At 37.2% G+C, this 22,119-nt stretch overlaps 2 protein-coding genes across 5 annotated transcripts in view; one reads left to right on the top strand and one right to left on the bottom strand.

The window, feature by feature from the left end:
- LOC117172366 (DNA-directed RNA polymerase III subunit RPC3) overlaps positions 1 to 1,270 on the top strand; it is a 32,354-nt gene extending 31,084 nt beyond the window's left edge. For all 3 annotated transcript variants that reach the window (XM_033360218.1, XM_033360220.1, XM_033360221.1), the window contains one exon: positions 930 to 1,270. In XM_033360218.1, coding sequence (XP_033216109.1) covers positions 930 to 1,076 — 147 coding nt within the window. In that variant the 3' untranslated portion in view covers positions 1,077 to 1,270. The remainder of the gene's footprint in view (positions 1 to 929) is intronic.
- A 276-nt stretch (positions 1,271 to 1,546) lies between these two features.
- The window catches only part of LOC117172365 (transcription factor SOX-13), a 407,080-nt gene continuing 386,507 nt past the window's right edge, over positions 1,547 to 22,119 (bottom strand). For both annotated transcript variants that reach the window (XM_033360216.1, XM_033360217.1), the window contains 6 exons: positions 7,398 to 7,658; positions 6,946 to 7,318; positions 6,305 to 6,517; positions 6,176 to 6,223; positions 5,941 to 6,093; positions 1,547 to 5,827 (listed from right to left, as the gene is read on the bottom strand). In XM_033360216.1, coding sequence (XP_033216107.1) covers positions 5,352 to 5,827; positions 5,941 to 6,093; positions 6,176 to 6,223; positions 6,305 to 6,517; positions 6,946 to 7,318; positions 7,398 to 7,658 — 1,524 coding nt within the window. In that variant the 3' untranslated portion in view covers positions 1,547 to 5,351. The remainder of the gene's footprint in view (positions 5,828 to 5,940; positions 6,094 to 6,175; positions 6,224 to 6,304; positions 6,518 to 6,945; positions 7,319 to 7,397; positions 7,659 to 22,119) is intronic.

Here is a 22,119-nt window from a genome sequence, read left to right as displayed (position 1 = left end):
CAACAAAATAGATTAATTTTCAGTAAAAAACAGTCGAGAAGAATGTTAATCAAACGGTTGAATTTTCAAGCCAAAAAAATGAATTATTCTTTTTAAAAAATTTAATAGAAGACTTTTCAACCGAATAGATTGAACTTTCAACCAAAAATATATAGACTTTCTTAATGAGTTCTATTAATTCAATTCGAATTTAAGTGGAAACCCGAGAAAAAGAGAGGAATAGGGAAGATTGTGATAAATATACCATGAAGCCTGCGATAAATAAATAGGAATTTTAATCATTTATAGATTATAGAGTAACATTATAAATAAGCTTTGAAGTTTTTTAATTTAAAATAATGTTAATTTTTCACTATACACTTTTTGATTTCGAAATATTGTTAATGTTTAAAATCTGATACGCCGTATGGCGCCAAAAATCAGAAATAGAAAAAGTAGGTGGAATTTTAAAGATGCATTTTAATTTATGCTTAAAAGTGTTTTTCCGATTTTTATGGTATTTATATTGCATCTGAAAAATAAGTCTTTTTTGAAAACTAAGTGTTTCAGATGAAATTTACGTCTTATCTAGTGAAAACCCACGGTTTTTGAGAAAGACTTTTGTCTAGAAAAAACAATTATTGTACTATTTATTGTAAATTTCAACGCATTGTAATCTTAAATAAACTTATTTCGAAGTAAACATGAACTCAAAGTTAAAATCTAAAAAATCTAACCTGAAAGTTAGTTTGGAATTCGTATTTTATTTCCAATAGACTATTACACATATTATTTGCATAATATAATTCGCACTAACATAAGTTTAAGACTTGAAAAGTTTATGACACTATGTTGACACTATTTTTTATATCTGAAGTGGGTCCGAGGTCTACAGTTAAAAAATTTAATTATTTACATTCGCTAAAAAAATCAAATCTTTTTCTTCATAGGTGGACGAGTTGATGACTGAAGCCGAGAAGATACAACTTCCAAAAGTGCAAAATATGATTAAACAGTTAGGAGTTAGTGAACTACAAATCGATGACACCCTATTTTTATTGACAATATATTTACGCTATAATCAAAAGAGTAAATAGCCTTTATACAAATAGAATGCTCATTGTGAGTTAGGACGGAGAATGAATGATTTTGGATGAAGAAAATAGTTCTGAATCATTTATATAGTTATTTATTTATAGGTAATAATAATGAGTACGCTTGTAAAATACAAACAACAAAGAGTACCTAGCTTTTAAATTATTATAATAAATATAATGATATATCTATGTTTATAATAGTGCTGTTCTCTATCTGATACAGTGCATCTGATGTCACTATCCTTGGAAGGGAGAGGAAAAGTCACATCTAGTACCGTAGAATAATTTTGATTTGCATAAACGAGTCAATATACACTAACGCGGCTGAAAGCAAGAAACGGTCACTTGACTTGAAACAGTCCTTGAGCTTAGTTTCAATGCGCTCGGATATTTTTCGGATTATCACTGCCAAAATATCTCTTTCGGAGTAATGCATCCAAGTGTGGCTTCTCTGACAACTCTTTTATAACCATTCCCAAAATAAGTTTCGGACCGATCCATCGTATAAAAGGATTTTCGTTGTAATCATAGTGAAAATAGTATAAATAGCTGCCAACTAGTAAAAAAAGGTTTTTATTGCTAAGATCAAAGTAAAGAAGAGTGAAGAATAGAAAGTCAGTATCATATATTGCCGATTTTGTGATTAAATCATTTTAAAGTTAAATGAGAAAACATATCTTAACAACATAAATATTCTAATTTTGAATGATTTATTCCCTTTCGTGGAACATTTAACTAATGTTATTCGGAAGGAGAAAACATTGATCACATTGGAATTCTAAAAATTACAATATTTAATTTGGAAACTTATTTTTCTGAGGGCAGTTGAAAAGATTACAGAAAAAAATATTTAAAGTTCGGCAATGATAATGCGGAGAATATTCGGTGCATTCATTCTCGGTATCTCTTTCTATTTACTCAATAAACTATGTACAGCTTCCTTAAACACTTTTGCATTCACACGAATTCTATAAATAACGTTGTACATCTACAACTAAGTTTGAATTTCGGTAAAGCATTACTTTTTTTTTTATTATATATTTCTTTATCATTAACAACAACATACATGTAAACGAAGTGAATGCTTGGAGTATTGAAATTGAATGTTAGCTGACGCGTGAGGCGCGTCTACTTTTCTGTTTGAAACGTTAGATAGGTATATTATAATATTAGTAGTCTATTCAATTTTTACAATTTGTTATTCTTACATTTTTTCATTCGCTCTGGTAGCGTCGAAAGTCAGTGAAAGGTGATGTGTTTCCAAAGTCGAAAAGCGGAAAGACATGTTTTTTGGAAAGCAAGAAAAGACGTAAAATCAGTTAAAAGGAAGAGTTTTTAATTGTTTGAAAGGCGAGAGCGCGGCATCGTTCATTTTCTAGGTTTGTTTCGCTTATCCAATGGCGATGACATGTAAAAGCAAGTTATATGGCACTTATTGGGAAGTAACTGATTGGCGAACTTTCGACGTTCCCGCTTGTTTCTGAGTACGAAGTATAGTAGCGATAAAAGTAATAATACCCCTTCGAGAGTGCAGGTCTTTGGAAGTCACAACTGGCTGGAGAACGTAGCGGGATACAAAGAGTCATTTCAATGCTTCATGAGATTTGATTAATTAGGTGAATGGCAAAAGTAGGAAATTTGAGTATCAACATCGACTTAACTGGCACGAATCTCGCTCTATCTCTTTCACACGCTCGTACACGCACACGTACACATACAATTCTATATTGGATTGTTTCTCTCGCCCACTACCGTAAAGGGTGATAAAATAGTAAAATTGCTTAAACAATAAGAGTGGTAGGTAATGAATGATAAACGGGATAATGATAATGAATTACAGGAGTGACAATAATAGTATGCGTAGTTTACGTGACGTAGGCTAATGTAGTCGCATCTGTACTCGATTAATTACATATAGAGCTACGTAGGTACATCACAATTAATATAGTTACACTGTACATTAATATTGTATAATATTGACACGCGCATCGGCGGCCGTCGCTCTCGATACGCGTGACCCGCTGTCTTGTACAAATTCTTTATATACATAAAATAAATTATTATCAACATTAAGCTATCTCCTAGCCGCAGGCCCTTGAGCGCGCGACTACGATGCCACCGGGAAAAGGGTATTAATAGGGACAGGAGGGGCAGCATCGGTCTATACCGAGGATACTGGCTCTATTTGTAAAATTATATTAGGTACCTTGTATTCGTAATTGCACTGATCATAAATTTAAAAAAATTTGAACAGCGTGACAAAACGGTCGAGACACAATATAAAAGATTCGAGTTTCACGTCGAGCCAACGAGGCGACTCGGAACATGGAGGACTGTCTACGATTCGACCTCCTGTCCGCGAAAACGCTATTTGGCACATAAGTATTATCACATCAAGCTCCCGATATCCTCGTTTTCCAAACAACACCAATGTCACCAACCACCGTGAACAAATGGCAGTACATTGTCTCACAAGTGCGGAAAGTAGGCAGTTCCAGAGGAGTGCTGTAAACTTCACGAGTCAGATCTGGCTACTTTCCGCACTGCCACACTCGATACTTTTTCTAACAAAAGTAGGACATTTTTTATCTGAGAAACTTAAAAAACAACAACTTTTTAAATTTATATTGAAATAATCGAAAGTATCATATATCATGTACAATACATGAAACGAAAATCAATCATTTTGTGCATGTGCAGTTATAAGAAAGTTTAGTCACTACTCGGTTATCTTCATTTTGAATAAAATTCTTTACGGTGGCGTACTAATCAATAGATTTTTCATACTTGTGCATTTCGTAAAAAGTGTATTTGCGTTTAACTACAGAAATGGGCAGTCCTGTATAAAGAATGCCAAAGTCATTTAAGGTAAATAAGAAAAGCGTGACATTACACTACTGATAATGGATCGAGGATATCTATTCTCTCTTTCTAATAAATTTGTCTCTTACGCGTTCGCTCGGCCATTCGCTTACTCTCACGAACACAACATTCGACGATATAAAAAAAAAAGAAAAACGTAACACGATCCTCTTCGAGATATTAAAAACAATACAACGTCTTTATAATATAATTTGATTGTTAGGCTATGCTCCATTAATAAATAACACTAATCAATCTCGTAATTTTACAACTGTAACAGTTCGCTAAAATTGTCGCACTCTTGCTCTCGTCCTCTTTCTCTCCTTTTTTACTTGCACTCGGATCAGGCCCGCAGGAAATCATTTTCTCAATTTTTAATCCCAGACGTTTAGCCAACCAATCAAGTCTCTATTTGACTGCGATTTGTTCTTGATTGGTTATCTATGTCAGAGTTGTTGGGATATTTGTCTAATATCACCTTCCAGAATATCTCGTCAATTTCTCTCTGATCTATAAACGGGCCTGAGATTCATTCAAATTCGGTTCATTTTCGCGACATTAATCTCTCTTTTCAGAATTGTCAGGTTCAATAAATTAATGATGAAAATACTATAAGTACAAGGTGTTTAGATTGTGGCTATCCCTAGTCGAAACGCATGGAATCGTCGGCGATTTGCCCTAACCCGATCATTTTCCTCTCCGCGAGCGGAAATGCAAGTATAACTTGGTAATAAGTATGAGTAGGCGAAGAAGTTTAATTGCATGTACATGTTTAAGATGTAGCAACGTATGCAGTTTGATACAACCTAGAGTGCGATTGATTCGCAGTATAGACACACTAGAAGGAATAGGAACAAGAGTCTTGCCTTACTTATATTTATACTCGTTTGTCTGCTAAAACTTTCCGACCATCGCATCGGCGCGATCAGCGGCCTGAATAACTGACTTTAACCCGACCTTGATCGACACGACAGTCCTGCGAGAGAGATCCGATGCGGGATCACCTAAACTTCGACCGGACCTTATCACACGTATGTTTCTTATTGGTTGCACTTTTGATTATTAAAGAGTGTTTTCTAAAGCATTTTAACTATCAACCTAGGCAGCCCTGGACGACGAGGTCTACGCCGTGACATCTACTGAGTATTTTTCGACCCTAGGGGCGCTTGAGCGAGGACACCGCGGAAACCTGGCCGCTAATCTCGCGCGATGGCACAGAGATAAACGTTTTAATATATCACAACCAAGATTCAAGTCTGAAATTAACTGTCGATTATTTTCGACATTAGACTCCTGGGGGAGCTGGAACGTTTGGGACCTGGTCGACCTGGTCCGTCCTGGTTACCAGAACAGTTCATGGGCGAGTCTGGATGCTCCGGGTTGCCAAATGTTTGGCTGACCCGGAGCCACGGTTCAATCCTCGTCGTGATGCCGCGGACTCGCGTCGTATCCGCCCATGGAGCCCGAATTATCGGGAGAGAAGTTCATCACATCTGTGGGCGAGAGACTGTCCTGAGGATAGTAGAAGGACGGGTGATCCGAACTAGGGCCCGCTCCATTGAGCATCGTTGCCGGTGGTGACACCGATGGCCTCGCGGATGGGCCCGCTCCTGCGTGATGCGCACTCATATCGGAGCTCACTGGAGACAGAAATCCCATCTCTGGACCTCCATCCCGACACCATAACTGCCGCATCTCCTGCCGCCGCTGTCGCATTAGAGATTTATACTCGGAGATTCTCATTTTCTTTCCATCTACGATGCAGGTCCGTTTCGGACGCGGTCTGTACCTGTAATCCGGATGCTTCTCCATGTGTAACTTTGAGAGTCGAGATTGCTCCTCGTAGTAAGGCTGCTTCTCGGAATTTGACATTGCTTTCCATCGAGCACCTGGAATGTCATAACGTAAGATTGCGGAAACATGACTTTGTAAACATAAACAACGCCAACGTTGAATAGTATCTAATGATTCAAGTATAAACAAACTGTGGAATAATTCTTACCCAGTATTTTAGATATGTTAGAATTGTGCATGTCGGGACACGCTTTGAGGATTTTTCTTCGTTCATCTTTGGCCCACACCATGAACGCGTTCATTGGTCGCTTGATATGTGGTTTATTCTCACCTTCTCTTTTCTGCTGCCTCACCATTTTAGCTGCAAAAAGAAGGAGTATCCGCTTTAGTATTAGTAATAATAAATCCTTATGAGAAATTCATGTGGCAACGAGTCGTCTTACCTTTCTCCGTGACGTCCTCCGGAACCTTGTACCCCGAATCTCGCCACACTGAAAATTAAATCATAGGTATAAACTATATACCTTGAAACTCTAAATTATATATTTTATTTATACAAAGGCTTTACTTACTGTGAGGCGCCGTAAGGAAGTCTTGATCATCCTGAGGAGTCTCATCCCGATTGGATGAGTGTTTGGCAGCTCGTTGAGTTTGAGGCGACGGTGGCATTGCGCCCGAACTCGGCGGAAGCCCGTAAAGTCCGTGCATCGCAAAGTGCTTTTCTACAGCAGCGGCTGCTGCTTGCGCTACCGAATTTGCTGACTCATCTTTTGACATCTTGCCCACTGAAAAAGTAAATCGTCAATTTATTAGAACCTATACTCTCATTCTCAACTTCTCCTAATTCCACAAATTGCTTATAGAAAATTCGCTGTTTTTCTACAGATAAATCTCTCATTGGAGTTATGACAGACGGTGCGAAAGTCCACATGTCCAAGTTTGTTTGCCTAAGGCTTGGGAGTTTAGAGCGTTTGAATGTTTGGAGAATAAGTAGGTCAGTTAGAAACTATTACAATCAGTAATATGAAGATTAACCGTATCCCTCTTCTGAATTTCGCAACCGAGGGGAGATTGTTGTGCTAGAGCTCTTCAAAGTTCAGGGAATGGATTTAAACTTAGGCATGGAAGACACTGTAAGCAATTCAGCCACAACTCCTCATCATTGTGGAAGTCAAAAAGTTAAAAACTATCAAAATAAACACGATGAACTTACTGGGCGATGAGAGGGAACTGAGATGAGGTGGAAGTCCTCCGTAAGGAAGATTTGGATGGTAGTTCCTCGGCATTGGTAGTCCTGGTTGAAATAGTTTTGGAGCAGTAGCCGCCAGCGGTTGCTCCTGATGACCACTGCTTCCTGCCCCGTTGGATTGCGTGTCACTTCCTGGAGACGAGGATGCCCTTGCGCCGGAGGACAGTGATTTCGGTTTTGTCAGATTCAAGGGCGTATCAGGATCAGGAAGTGGAGTAGGTGCTGGAGTTGTAGCCGTGGAAACGGGCGTTGGAGATGATTCTTTCTCCAGTTGCGTCGTCATTTGGGCAAGATGCGCCGTAGCCCAACTTGAAGCATCTCGATGACTACTGATCATCTATAAAGTTCATATAGAACATTAATGAACCAGCGTTTTAAGGAGATAAATAAGAGAATTCATATAAAAGTATGCTTACGTTGGCAATGGAGTTGATATGCTTGTTTCCAGTGGACGCTGTTGACGTCGGAGGTGGCATCGACGTTGGAACGGGCATGCCTCTCAGTGTCTCGAAGAGAGGAAGGAACATTAGCGACTGTGGACCTGGCATGTTCAGCTGGCCTTTAGTTAATTGCGCCTGCAACTCCTGGATGTTGTGCTGCCGCTTCAAGTGCTCTGTTTGTAACCGCTGCATCTCCATTTGTTTCTGGGAGTCGACCGACATGTGAGTAGGATAAGTCTGTAAAACGGAAGGCTAATTAGAACGATTCGAGGGTGGAGCTTCAAATACAATAGACTGTTATGCGGACCTTTAAAAATGCTCGGCCTTTTTGTGGCCGCCATGATTCCTCAGAATTCGGTAAGCAATTCGAAAAGTTCTTGCTCTGCAATTGTACTGCACGGAATTTTTTTAACGATATACCATTCACACAACATTTTTGCGATTCTTTAAGTGTGGAGTTAAATATGGAGAATACAACTAAAAGACCGCAAAGGCCATGTTGAACCTAAAAATGTACTGTTACCTCGATATTCGTAAGAAATTCATGATTCTCGCGTCATCACAAGCTGAAAGTTTCAGTTTTTTAATTATATAATTTAGCCAAAAGCATGTTCAGTTTATCAATTTTTTTCCTCAGTTTTTTTAGTCAATTATGATTAAATGTTCAAATTAGGGATCTATTTTTGAAATTTATATCAAGTTTTGGAAGTGGGGGAGTACCAAACTTTTGTGGAGTTGTCGACAAAATTACAACTACAAAGTGTTCGCGGATCATAAAGGTGTTTGTCTGCCTTTCTTTACACAGGATCTGATAATTTAATGTGGTTAGCATCATTGTGCGTTTCTGGGGCCTGGCTATGTTCCAGAGATGCTTGAAGTTTAAAGGCTATTTTAGACGATAAGGAAGACGTTTATTCATCTACCGAGTGCACCAGCTGAGACGTCACGCACGCACGATATTAAATGTAACTACACTCTTCTTTTTCGTTCATTTTTCCACGCGCACTTGCTTTGCAGTTGCAACAAACTAGCAAAGCCAATGGTCCTCTTAAATCATGGTCTAAATTTGTCCACAGTGACCTAGAATTTCAATTTTCCTTTTGTCAGATTTTTGATAAGTATCAGTTCGCCATCAATTAACTCCTTAAAGTTTTGTTTTCGCTAAAGATAAGGCAGATGTAGCCCAAAAAGTTTCTATCGTATGTTGAATTAAGAACTGGAACAAGATATCATTATCAGTAAAAGAGTAATGGTCAGGTATAGTTTGGTTCAGCGAATGAAAGTTCATTATTCATTTGCGAAGCTCAGTTATGCCGATGATACGTATCCATGACAGCTATACCGCCCACTGTGGCTAAATATAAACAGGCGTGGTGCCAACAAGTTCCATTCACATTCACATCTACAGACGATGCTGGGGCCCCTCTGCTTCGTAAGTGAGCGCATAAGAATATGAGGAGGCCGTTCTGAATATGCATCCGCGCATTGACGCCAACTGCACCGCCTAAACTTAGCGGCGCAATTACCGAAGCATACCTACTACCATCATAATCACCCCTTCGTCCCATCCTCTGGATTGAGCAACCTAACACTTATCTTTTTATTCAAATTGCTTATTTTTCTCTTTGTATCCAGTAGCTATGAGAAATGTCATCTTTATGATTTGTTTCATAAAGATTCTTACCTATATGTTTTCAGGAAATGATAAATGGCGCTTGAAAACAGTTTGATTAAATTTCTAATGTTTGGATTCTTGCTTGAGATTCTTTGAATCAGGATGTTGATAGTTTTGTCAAATAAGCTTGTTTAGTACATTTCAAACGTGACGATATTATTGTTTATATTCGTGTTCCGGGTACAGACGGGAGTTACGATACGTGCCTGCTACATAGTTTCAAACGAAGTCGCTTATTGTGTCGGGGCTATTTCCGTTTCCAATGTGCCTGTCTGCTTGTCTGTTTCTCCGTTTTTATTGTTAGAGAACGAACAAACAAGTGACTTTTGCTGACAGTGAGACTAGAGATTCAACGTTCTAATTAAAATTTTAGGTGTCGGAAACGTCTGAATTGAAACAGCCAATATCTCAAAATACTCAAACTCATTGTACTATCTTCTCGTCTTCAGTTCCTTGTTCTCTGTTGCCTTTTTTAAAGAAAAAAACCATTCTAAATTTTGTATCCTCGAGTTCACAGAAGAACTTTTACTTTCTCATAATTCATTTAATTCCCAGTACTAATATTTAGTAAGAAAATTATTTTCTTTAAATAACCGTTGTCCCGTAATGTGAGAATGCTTCCCCACAAACAAGCTTCTTATGACTAGCTTTGAGCAGCGCGTATGAATAGGAGTCTAGAGTCGATAAAAACTTCTCAAATGAGGCGATATAGCGACTCTGTTGATTAATCGTATCAATAATAATAGACGTTGTAGCAATCTGCTTGTAGAATGAATCGAGAAGAGATTAATTGTTCAAGGCTCTTCATTATTTTAGACAGACACAGTATTCTTCTTAAAAGGCGGGAGTCTGGGGGCGGAGATTATTACGTGACTTGCGATAAGACTTTAATCACAATATATCATGATTTTTCAGGGAAAAACTGACAGCGCTGCCAATCCACTGAACCGATGAACCGCAACGACATCGCAGAATCCATAATCGTAGATCAGAAGGCGTTCGCACGAGATGAGATGCTGCGCGCAGATATTTTTGGCTATCTTTATAGGCTCGTGTTTATTATCTATCTGCCTCTAATCCTTTTGATATTCTTGTGAATAAACAAATTGAGAGATTAACCAAAGCGAAAGGCGCTCGCTTCCAGATATTAATTTCACAGGATTTAAATTACAAAGTTGAGGCTTAAATTCAAGTGCTTTCGGATGTCGAAGTTTTTTAGAAATCTTTCTGCAAATTAAATGAAGCGTCTGCAAAAGTTCTTTTATTTTCTGGATACATCACTGACCAGGAAAGAGCGTCTGTTAAGTTGGATGCTGGTAGATATACAAAGGCGACTTTGTTTCGTTTCGAGATCACGTCATCATATGTCTGCCTCTCGATTGTGATAATAACACGAGAACAAACGTTACCGAACCTTTTTCTTCCAGTTGCCTTTTGTCCATTGATATACTCGGTCTATATCGTTCTAACACAATTTGCCACTGTGTCAATCTGGCAGTGACGGATTCTATAAGTTAAACGATGACGCAATCTGAATCTACATGTCACTGCTGGACGATACTTTCGATCCCAATATTAACACAATAGTATAATTGTGCATCAAGGAGACAAACACTTCTTAGTACATATATATTATGCAACACGAGTACGGTTTTCAAATTTTTCATCAGCATATTTTACGCTTGAGGTTAGGTTAAAGGCGTTCAATTTGCGCACGCACAGGGCAAAAGCGTATGCCCATCGGCCGGGAAAATACCCTTTACAGCCCTAGCATGGTAAAAAAAAATCTCCTTACCAACAAAAAAAAGGAACTGGAATAAGATGAATTATAGGAATATTTTCCGTGAAAAGAAGAGAGTCGAGAAAATGTGAATGTCCGAGACAAAAAAGAGAGATTATCCGACATGTGCATTAAAGGCATTAAAGCTGCCACGTATGACAGTGGATGAAGCCTCTTAAGGGAAAAGCTCACGCTGATCTTAGGAAATAAGCTGCGACAGCGAGCCGACTGTCAAGAGGATTATTGTCTTCGACTTCTTATCTCAGTCAAGAGTTTTACCGAGATCGCGTGGGTGGGCGACGCCGCAGCATCCCCAGGGACAGTAGGGGATGCTGGGACGCGTCCACACCACCCTGTCACCCTCAAGCAAGCGACTTCTTGCACCTCTTTCCTCTTACGTTTTCTTTTTTTCTTCTCCTTCCTTTATTTCCTTGCCGTCGTCGTACTCGCCTTCATACCTTTCAGCGTCCGGTCCTATCACGTCACCCTTTCTACACAATCTTCGTGCCTTCAGGGTTGTAGTCTGAATCCCGATGAGAAAATGACGAGAGTGAAAAAATAGAATTCCTTTCAGTAAAATTAACATCTTAAAAGTAAGAAGCTCAAAGGTCTTTGATAATGTTTTCAGAATGGTGGTTGAGAATTATTTGAATGCTAATTCAAAGCTGAAGGTTCTGGTTGATCTGTGTTCAAGTTAATTTGGATTTTCCAGTTCATGTTACTAAATATTTACATGAAACGAAGCGTGGCGTGAATAAGCTTGATTATGGAAGTATCAATTGTTTCGGTTGTAACTAAAAAAATACATGTAAGAATTTGGAACAAATCGCACCATATATAACGTAAGCCCTATCATTTGATGTAAGCCTGGTCATTTAAGTTTTTTAATTTAAGCCTTCAAAACTAAACAGTTTATAATTTCAAGTATTAAAAAAATAATGTCCAAATTAGCGAATTTATAATGCGGACATATTTTAAATTTGAAGTTTTAAAAATTTTTGAAAATTAAAGAATCAAATTTCAACTATTTTATAATAAAGCATTCAATATTTTATAATTTTAAATTGAACATATCTTAATTTCAAGACCTTCAATATTAAATAGAATTGTAAGATAAATAATTCTAAATTGTATATTATTATTGTCAAGCAAGCAGCCTCAGAGATTTAAATTTTAAAAGCTTTTAATATGAGGTCTTCAAAACGCAAAAATTGCGAATTTAATATTTTAAAATCTTAATTAAAAAGTAGAATCCGTAGAATTATTCTCAAATTCTACGGATTTTACGTTTAGCACTCATTCAATTTTTAACCATTTCAAATTAATCATTGAACTATAAAAGTTTTTATAATTTTATAAATAATTTTAAACAAGGCTCTTATTTTAGCTTGATAGTATATCCTTAATTTGAACTTATTAAATCTATCAAGTTTTAACTTATAATTATTGATTTTTCAATGTTATGAAAAAAAATTATTTTATATTTCAAATTCTAAACGCATAACATTTTTAATTTATCACGGAGAAAAATGGATGTTCAAACGTAACATCTAGATGTTCAGGGTTAACATATTTTTTGTTTAATTATAGGAAATCAATCTTGATGTTCAAAGTTAGCATGTGCAGATATTAAAAAATGAGGTGTTACTCTGTAACATCCAAAATATTCAACTGAAATATCCGAGATATTACATGTATGGTTAGTCAAATAGCGGATATAAATATTTGAGGAGTTTACTTATTTCTGATCATTTAAGGAATTAATCGATAACTTATTTGTGAATTTAAAATTACACTTTAATCTCCGTACATTAACGAAAAAAAGCTAAAGGGCATGAAATGTTGGTAAGATGATACTTTCAGTCAAGTTGAGGTTATGTTTAATGTTTTTAATTCAAAATAAAAAATAAAAACGGGGTAAGTGAGTGAAGAACGAATAAAAATTAAAGTTCTATCTATTGCAGATTACTTAAACTCAAATTTTATTTTCAATTTATAAACACATTGTCAATAGTGTTAGAGTCAATATAACCTGAAACTTAAGATCATTTTTCCCTCGTTTAGACAAAAAAAAATCTTAACCCAATTTTGCGCATGCGCTCGGACGATTTTAACATCTGAATGTCTTTCAATTTATTATAACAATATTTTTGCGCCTAAAATCTCAAAGTGATAGTAAATGTTTGACATAAATATCTGCATGATAGGAAGTTAGTGATAAGAGATTCTAATAAAACTAAAAATTGACCAAATTCCCGTTCCGATAATAAATTTACTACCAGTTCCCGGATTTCCCAATAAATGGCTATTCTGGGCAATAATAATGATTGATTCCAGCAGTAAAAAAACGACCTTTAACTATAAATCGAAAAGCTGGAATATAAAAAACTCATAATAACTATCCAAGCTTACTGATTCATTCGATTAGATTTACGTACATATATCGTTTTTTTTTTGTTTTTTTTTTAAGTAAATAGTTAAAGTCTCTAACATTCGCTTCGTAGGTGTGAATTTCTCTGCGACTCATTTTTATATGAAAGTTGCCGACCCTCCTCTCATCTGCTCTATCTTAAAGCTTGTTCTTTTTTATCTCATTTTTTTTCAAACTTGTATTCTGATTCCTTACGTCTCTTTGTGTATAGTTCTAGACTTTAAGTGTGTTTGTCGACCCTCAACCCTTTCGCTCGTCTCGTAACCATCGACGTCAAATACGAAGGCAATCTGCGTTAACACGCAAACTTGTTTCTTGTCGACGTCAGTCTTAACGAACTTGACAGATCGATATTTGTGAAAGGTCTCCAGAAAGTCGAAAATGTTTCTAATAGTAGGGAAACAGATACAAAATCGCAACCTGAAAAATCTCAGAGCAAAAAAAAATTTTCTGAGGTCGAGATTAAGTAATTCGTTTATCCTTTCATCCATCCTAGAGTTCCTCAGGTTCACCCGTCTTGAACCTTGAATCTGCGTTTGAAGGCCTTAATCTAACGAACCCTTCTGCCCTTGACTAAGGGAATTCCTCCGCGAATAGCTCGCTTTGATCAACTGAGATCCGCGTCGCTTTTTTATCAGCGCCAACTTGCATAGGCTATCGCTATAATGCGTCTTTCAGAAAATTTTTAATGTGTAACCATTTTTCCTGAGATAATCAGACAAATCTACAACATTCACTGCCTTCAAAACCGGAAAATTCTCCTCTTTATCTTAATTCTTCCATAACTTATCACCCCCGAGTTGTTTGAATTCTTCAACAAGTTGATTCGCTCTCAGTAATTTGCTCACAATTAAAGCAAGAATCCCGTCCCCGTCGTATACCAGTGCAGCGGCTAGGTGGTGATTTATTCTTAACAAGGCAAGGTTTGCTGTGTACTTCAGCGGCCACGCGGTCTGCGTGAAACAGTCGGGGAGAACGAGGATGAGAATGAGTATGGAGGAATGAAGCAAGGCGGTGGAAGGTAACAGAAAGAGGGATGGAAAAAAGGAGCATATTACATTCAACATTGCCGATCCGCTTGCGTATGTACGTTCAACGACACCCTCTTCTTCAGCAGACCACAGAGAAGTACAATAAACACCCCCTATGAATCTTCCAGCTTTAATTAATTTTATATGTGTAGAGCACAGAAACAATACAGTCAGGGATTCCAATTGCAAGAAAGAGATGGAGAAAAAATACAAAAAATGAATGAGAGGCGGGGAGAGGAAAGGAGCGACTTCTGTTCTCTGGGATCCACTTGAGGCGAGAATAATACCAGCAATGCACGTAGCTTGGTTTTCTCCTGTTTCGAACCCCTTGATTCTTATACATACTACCAATCCCCGTTCCCTCTTCGCCCTTCTGCAGATCATCATGCCTTTCGAGTATTCGTTCAAGGTGCCCCCAAGTACACCCTCTCCCGCTTGGGCAAATCTAATAGGTGGCACACGAACGAGAGGGAAAATTTCATGCGTTCAAAAGTGGTATTCATTATAGGCGTCTTGTGGCCGACGTGCTTTCGTATCTTCGACTCGCTGAAACTGCAGATCGATATGTAAACATGTTTTAGACAGCATATTATGCTTCTATTTTTACATATCTAAATCCCCCTCCTCAACTGCTTGTTTTTATTAATAACGTGCGCTTTTGATCAAGGAAGAAGAAAAGTGCAGAACACATTCCCTGATCACAGCCGGTTAATGTTTAATTATGTCTAATTAATATTTCCCTCGAAATGCATTCAACTTCAAGCTCTGCTTAATGCTTCAGGAAACTAGTTTTATTTTATTTTTTAATTCAGTATCCATATTATAATACAAATCAGACTTTCACTTCGAAAAGTGTAACTGCTTGTTCAATGGTCATATTTAATGCATTGATCTTAGAAAGCAAACATTCTTATCACTCGCATCAGTACACTTAATGTCGCACAAAACTAGAACTCCGCTTATCAAATTATTTTCTCGTTGTCATTAACATTTTACACGTCGAAGCTAATGCTCTTTATTTATTTCCAAGTTTGAATAATAAACCTGCGCTGCACGACACATTCGTTATAAACTCAGCTCTCAACGCTAAATTAATATATAAATAATATATAAAAATACGTTTATCAGTTCCACATGAAAGTTGCACTATTAATTAAAAACATTTAATCTAATCAACGATTTATGTCAATCGATAGTTTCTAATAATTAGAAAGGTATCCTGATTCTATATTTGAATTATTAAAAAGCTAATAACGGAACAGTGTCGAGTTTACTAATATTATACTTTAGTGAAAAAATGCTCTTTGAGCACTAGCTTTTTACTAATTCGAATTTAGAAAGCAATATCTGTCTCAAAAATAACAATCCAGTCTAACAGGTGAATTTAAATACAAAAATATTCTAATATGAAAATCGAGAAACGTATCAAGGGGAATTTCGAGAATGTTAATTACACTGACTAAATAGAGACTACGATTAAAGAAAAGTAAAAGAAGTCTTTGGGAATTTCGAGAGCTAAGAAACGTTGAGATCGTTGCGATTAGCGCAGGACGACTTGAATAACAATACTGATTTCAAGTCTGAGGACTCGTGATTTTTTCTCAAGGTTCGCTTTTTTTAAACTGTCTTTTCGATATTGTATAGCGATAAACATGGTGGAGAGTAATGAAAAGACAAGAAAGTCGCAGTGACGGCATACAGGAATGCAGCAGCTGCGAAGCTCATTCAGATCTGAGCTGAGGAATTCTTACTACACTCGGAGCCTCTTGGAGACACCGCCGAAATTACAAGTATAACCTCGCTCAATGCCGAACCATTTCCATTTCATTCTCAAGCTTACTCGTAATTGCCATCTATCTACATCCAAGACCAAAAGACGAACGTTAAGTCAAGTCACTTACTTATCTTCTCCAAAGATCACAGCACATCGAATATTATTCGCGCTAATTTGTTAAGGGTAAATTTTCTATTGTATAAAAAATACTTTTTTTTACTTATTTCTTAATTACTAATTAGGGTCCCATGAATAATTTTATATTATAATATGTTAAAAATGATTGTTATCATTCGATAGACCGTATCAAAATCTATTGAAAACATGTGGGTCTTATGAATTTTCTTTATCCGTTACAAAAGGCATGTACGCACACAATAAAAAATCCAATAGGCAACACTGTAATTAAGGAGGTACACTACGTATAAGCAAACTCAACAGTCGCCAATTTATAAAATGATTTACAAAATCAACAAAAATAGATCTATCAATAATTTATGCACATCTTGACAGAGGCTTTGAAGCATACTTCTCAGAAAAAAATAATTCATGTTAAAATTGTTTATTTAATATAAGTTATTTAGATTCTTATTTTTGCTTTCTCTTTAGGGAAAAGATACACTTCTTATTCAATCCTAATTATGAAGGTCTCATTTTATTATCTGAAGTATACGATTCTCTACAACTCCATTTGAATGGTGTTTATTTAAATTTAAACTATCATTGTTTCTGGAAATAATGTATGATCTCTAAATTATAACTTTTTAAATAAAACCCACTTACATAAAGTGTATAGGAAATCCTTTAAATAATAAAATGAAGCCTTGATATCGTTAGGATTAAATAAAAGTGGTAATTTTTCCCTAAAGAGAAAGCATAAACTAAAACTCTTAAGAACTACTGTTGTACGTAGTGTACATCCTTAAGCTAGAGTCCAATCCGTTTAATTTTAATTTTAATTTAAGTTTAAGTAAGTTTAATTTTTGAGGTTGTTACGCTTGAGAAAAAACCCCAGAAATGACATTAAATAAAAATTAGAATACTTATATAATACATATGTCAAAGAGAATTCGGAAATGTGAATATTAGGCCAAATAATAATTTACACCCATGAAAATCATGACAAATGGGAATTAAGAAAAATAAAAAATTATGCTTAATGGTTATTAGAAATAATCAAACTTAGAGCAAATTGTTATTCGCTTGAAAGGATTTCGATAAAATAAATATTAAGCGAAATAAAAAGGAAATATCCATGCACCCTGCTAATGGTACACGTATTTCGACAAAAAGTATCCGCGAAATGTTTCAACTATTTTTGTCGACACTATTGGACCACTTCGAGAAAGAAGCAGCGCGAAAAAATACTCTCCATAAACACATAAGGAAAATATTTGCACGCGAAAGATCCGCGATCTAAGTAAAGTGAGAGATGACATCTCAAGCTGGATATTGTTATATCTCAATAAAAAAAGTTTTTTAACGATCGAGCTGAGAGGTACGGAAGTCAGTCTTTTTATAGAACATCCGGTATTAAATATGGGAAGATGCGATAGAATAGTAGATGAAGTGGGACAAACCGAGGCAGCATGGAAAGAAACGGCGAATGAGAAAAATCGATAAAAATGCGCTGCCGCGCAGGAAATACAATGGGCCACTGTTACTTCTCTTGCACACGACAATGAGACTCCTGGATTTAGTTTAACAACCTTCGCATCCGCGAACAATGGCAGTACTAGATAAGAAAAAGACTGAGCTATTTGTCCTCCCTCCTTTTTCTTCGCTTGCATCTCATATCAGAAAGAAGAATGGAACTTGACCGATTATTACATTGTTTGGGTGACTTAAACAATTCCTCTCTGTGACTTATAGCATGGGATTTGTAAGATCTTTTGTGCATTTTTTACGATCAACAATAATGCTCTATACTTCGTGTTAAATTAAAACTAAAAAAAATTCTCTTTCGAGATAAGTTTAAACTTTACTCTGAAAAATTATCTTCGATAAAGGAATAATAACATCTCATTTTCTCAAAATAAAGAAAAGAGAAAATAAGCACTGCACTGGTTATTTCTAAAAAAGAAAACGGTAGACTCAAGCTTGAGTTATGGCTGCGAGTGTAGAAAAAATTATTTCCAAAAGACTGCTTTCTCGGAAGTTCGGAGCTCAAAGGATTAAATCGTTTGAAGAGAAGCAATCAACGAATGAGCGATATCCCCTTCGCGAGTAAGCAAACGTAAAAACGGGTAACTTTGGAGCTGTACCCCGGAGAAATAGGTATACTTGCTGACTCGTCATAATCATAGTAATTATAATTGAAAGTCGGTACTTGCAATTTAGCCGAAGGCAGGGTTATTATTTTCCTTCGTCTTGACGGCACGCTAACGATCGTTGAAACAATGACGAAAACTGTTAATGAGAAAAGTAATTATGCTCGACTTTTCTCCTAGAAAATCGGACCCGTCGAAGCCGAAGAGTATGGAGGAGTCACGAGTGGGGTTAGGAGGGAAGCTCGTAATATAAGTATAACCAAGTGGTCCGTAGCTCGACATGCTTCTGGAACCCTGCAACGACTCACCCTTGAACTCTGCAACGCTAGAAATCTTCGATGCGTAAGAAGTTCGTCTAACGATGTAATTTCTTCTCAGTAGAAGCAATTATAAATTGATTCGGATTTATTTACTTGTTTCGGTCTAACACCTTAATTCCCCTTTGCAGAAACACTGAACAAAACAAAATTCAAAGCAATTTAAAAATCGGGTTATAAAAGAAGGAGCAAGAAAATGTTAGCTAAATCAAGCGTTGCAGAACAAAAGTGGTCGCTGAACGTGTTCGTGATAATTTAATGAAATGATAGTACGTGACTCAACACCCTTGAAGCGATCAGTGCTTTGCGTGATCGCCATACAGAGACGATCTTTTTTCCCCAATCTCCACCTAAACACTAGAATCTTCTTCTTTATGACTTTTTACTCTTGCAACTGGATACTGTAGGAATGGTTGAGATTGATCTCAAATGAAACCACACATATCGTTCGAATTGCAGGACAATTGGCTGACCTGGATGCTGTTCTTGATTCTCAAGAAGGACAAGGTAGACAAAGCAGTTTCGAACTCAGTAGATTGTCCCAAGTTTCCAGCAAAAATATTAAATTATGATAAAGAGTTTATGAAATAGTGTCAGTAAAAGTCTCCCCGGGTATTTTTCCAACTACATCAAGAGATGAGAAAAATAAATAAGAATAAAAAGGACCCCGGGCAGAAATTAGAGAATTAAAGTGCGATGGAAAGAAACCGAAAGCAGGGATGGAGAAAAATGCCTAGCAGAGAAAACGAATTTACTTTAAACTAAAAAGTGCTGCAATATTTAAAAATGTTTGACAGCATCAAAGTTTTCGAAAATTTCACAAAGGAAAATAAAGTTTGCAGTTTGAATCACTGTAGAGCAGAGTAAGTAAGTAGATTGAGAGGGATAGAATTTGAGCATCAGTCGGTTGGTTTAACGAGGTTAGCTGCAATTACATGCATTAGTACGACACGAGGGCAGGGAAGCTCGTCGACATCGGCCTCGGGATAGAGATACCTACCGCGGATTTACGACGCGTGGCAAAGGATGGATGAAACGAAAAGTGGGAAGCTAAAGATGGGGGTTGCGAGGAAACGAGAGAGAAAGAGAGAGGAATAAAGATTGGCGGTGGAAGCGCAATATTGAGAGAGAAAAAGACACAGAGAGAACATGCGTTAACGCGTCAACTGTTAACTGTACCCTTCATAGTTGCAGTCGCGAAAAGTGCGATGTACACCGTTAAAGCCGGGTGAATTCATGCATGGCTGCCTCGTGATCAAGCGACAAACACCAACCTCGACTCCCGCCGCCGTGATAATTCTTTGATCGCTGGAAAAGATACACCGACGTTACCCCCCAGAACCCGATGCTCACTGGGCTTCCTGATGCTTCTCTTGAAAAAACCTACGCACAACCTGTTAGTATGTATTCGTTTAGTCTGTTAACGGCAGCGGTCTTGAACAAACGACCCAGTGTCGGTGCAGTCGACCTGAAAAATTGCTGAGATTTGAGGGAAGATTTTCCAAAATTCGCTTGAGTATCAACTTAGCAAAGATGACACAGGCAATTAGAACTACAGTCGGAATTACCAATGGCAAGGTTTAAAAGAACGAATGATAGATCAAATACGTCTAGTCAAGAGGCATTCTACTGAGTTGAACGAAATGTCATCCAACAGAGATGGTATTTCGTTCAAATGAGTAGAATGTTTATTGATGAATTTCATTGGTGTGATCTAGATCACATCAATGAAATAATGCATTGATGTGGTCATAATGTAGTGGTCTCAGAAAATGTTAAACTGAATGTAAAATAGATGATATTTGATGACATGTTTCTAAATTAAAACGGTTTTTTCTTATTACTACGAGTACTAATGGTCGGAAGCAACATCCATCTGCCTCAATAGGATTGCTTTGAGGCAAACTTTTGAAAGATTAATTTTCCTACGTGGGTGGCGAATTGGAGTCACGGATGGTTCGGCAACATTATCCATATAGTAGCGTACAATACAAAGCGACAGAAGGGGGGTAGAGAGGAAGTAGCTTTTTATTGATATAGCTGGACAGTGATTATACTTGGTGATCATATCCCTCGTATATTGACAAACAGCGAGCACAGAGAAATCATCTGCGTTCCCATTCCCTGTGTATTCCCAATGGTCGGATGTTCTCTCTTCTGTATATCCACCCCATGCCGACTATCATGCCTCTAGCAGCAGCTCGTTCTGCGCCCGTTTCTCTTGCACCAGTGCACACAGCCCGCCCACTCACCAACCCACAATACACCGCTAATTCCCATAAAGCACTGGCTGATACGCAAATGGACAAACGGACGAGCCGCACACAAACAACAGACATGTCCAACCCCCTTTATGTGCCCGCGGAACGTCCCACCTTTATGCCAGCCCGATGAATGGGCTCAGCGTATAATAACAACGGCGCCCTCGGTCAACCCAAAATGTGTACTCGCAGTCACTGATCCGTGTACGCCGATTTCACTACACCTGCGACTAAATTGAACCTACACTGCAATCAAGTATTCATATTTCTCTTTTTTTATTTAAATTCTGAAACGATTCATCAATATTATTTTTTCACTGATTTATTAAAAAAAGTTTTTTATAATGGTATATTGTCTGTTCATAGTGCTATTTTCAGAGCTATTTATCGAGGGTATTAAAGGGTGTTAAAGTACAGAGTGAAATTACGAATATGTATATAAAATATGAATGGCTGAATAAGAATAAGCCTTAAACGATTAAAATTCATTTCCGGAACATTACTGAGGAGAGTTCATTTCCGGTACAACAATTGGTAGAAAGAAAGGGCACGATCAATTCTTCATTTCTTCAGGCTCATAGTACAGGTATCACATTTGGTTGGAAACATTTAAATCATATGGTTAACCTAGTCTAGTACATCGGAGCAACGTAAAATTAGTGAATTTTAACACATTTATAACCGTGCATGTCCCGTGCAGAAATCGCCCGATTTCAAACTTAATATCGATCTGGCCCCGATCGGATTTCCTGATCTGGCCCTGACCGGTAGAACTCTGTGGCCCATACCTGGGCCCGACCGGGTCAGAACGATTTCCCACTGAAACGCCATCTTTATGCGCTAGTAATTGATTGTACAAGAAATGGATTGCAGTATGCACAAAATTGTAATGTTTTTAGATTATGAGAATAAAATATGTGATACAATCGATTCTGTTATTGAAATTTTGATTCTGTATTAATAATAAATTAATTACAGACATACATTAAGGACAAATTTTCATAACATGAATTTCAGAATCAAGTAGTACAATCAAAATGCAAATTGCCAACTGTGCAGGGATTCCAACAAGAGCTAGTTACTCAACTGCGCATGCGTCGCATTCGGCATCTAATTGGTTTCGCGCGAAGTTTAAAATGCTAAGCAAAGTTATTTTTCT

This window comes from Belonocnema kinseyi, chromosome 5 (genome assembly GCF_010883055.1).
Source record: "Belonocnema kinseyi isolate 2016_QV_RU_SX_M_011 chromosome 5, B_treatae_v1, whole genome shotgun sequence".
In the NCBI taxonomy this organism is placed as follows: domain Eukaryota; kingdom Metazoa; phylum Arthropoda; class Insecta; order Hymenoptera; family Cynipidae; genus Belonocnema; species Belonocnema kinseyi.
The sequence above is the reverse complement of the archived record's forward strand: the minus strand, read 5'-3'. Positions and strand labels throughout refer to the sequence as shown.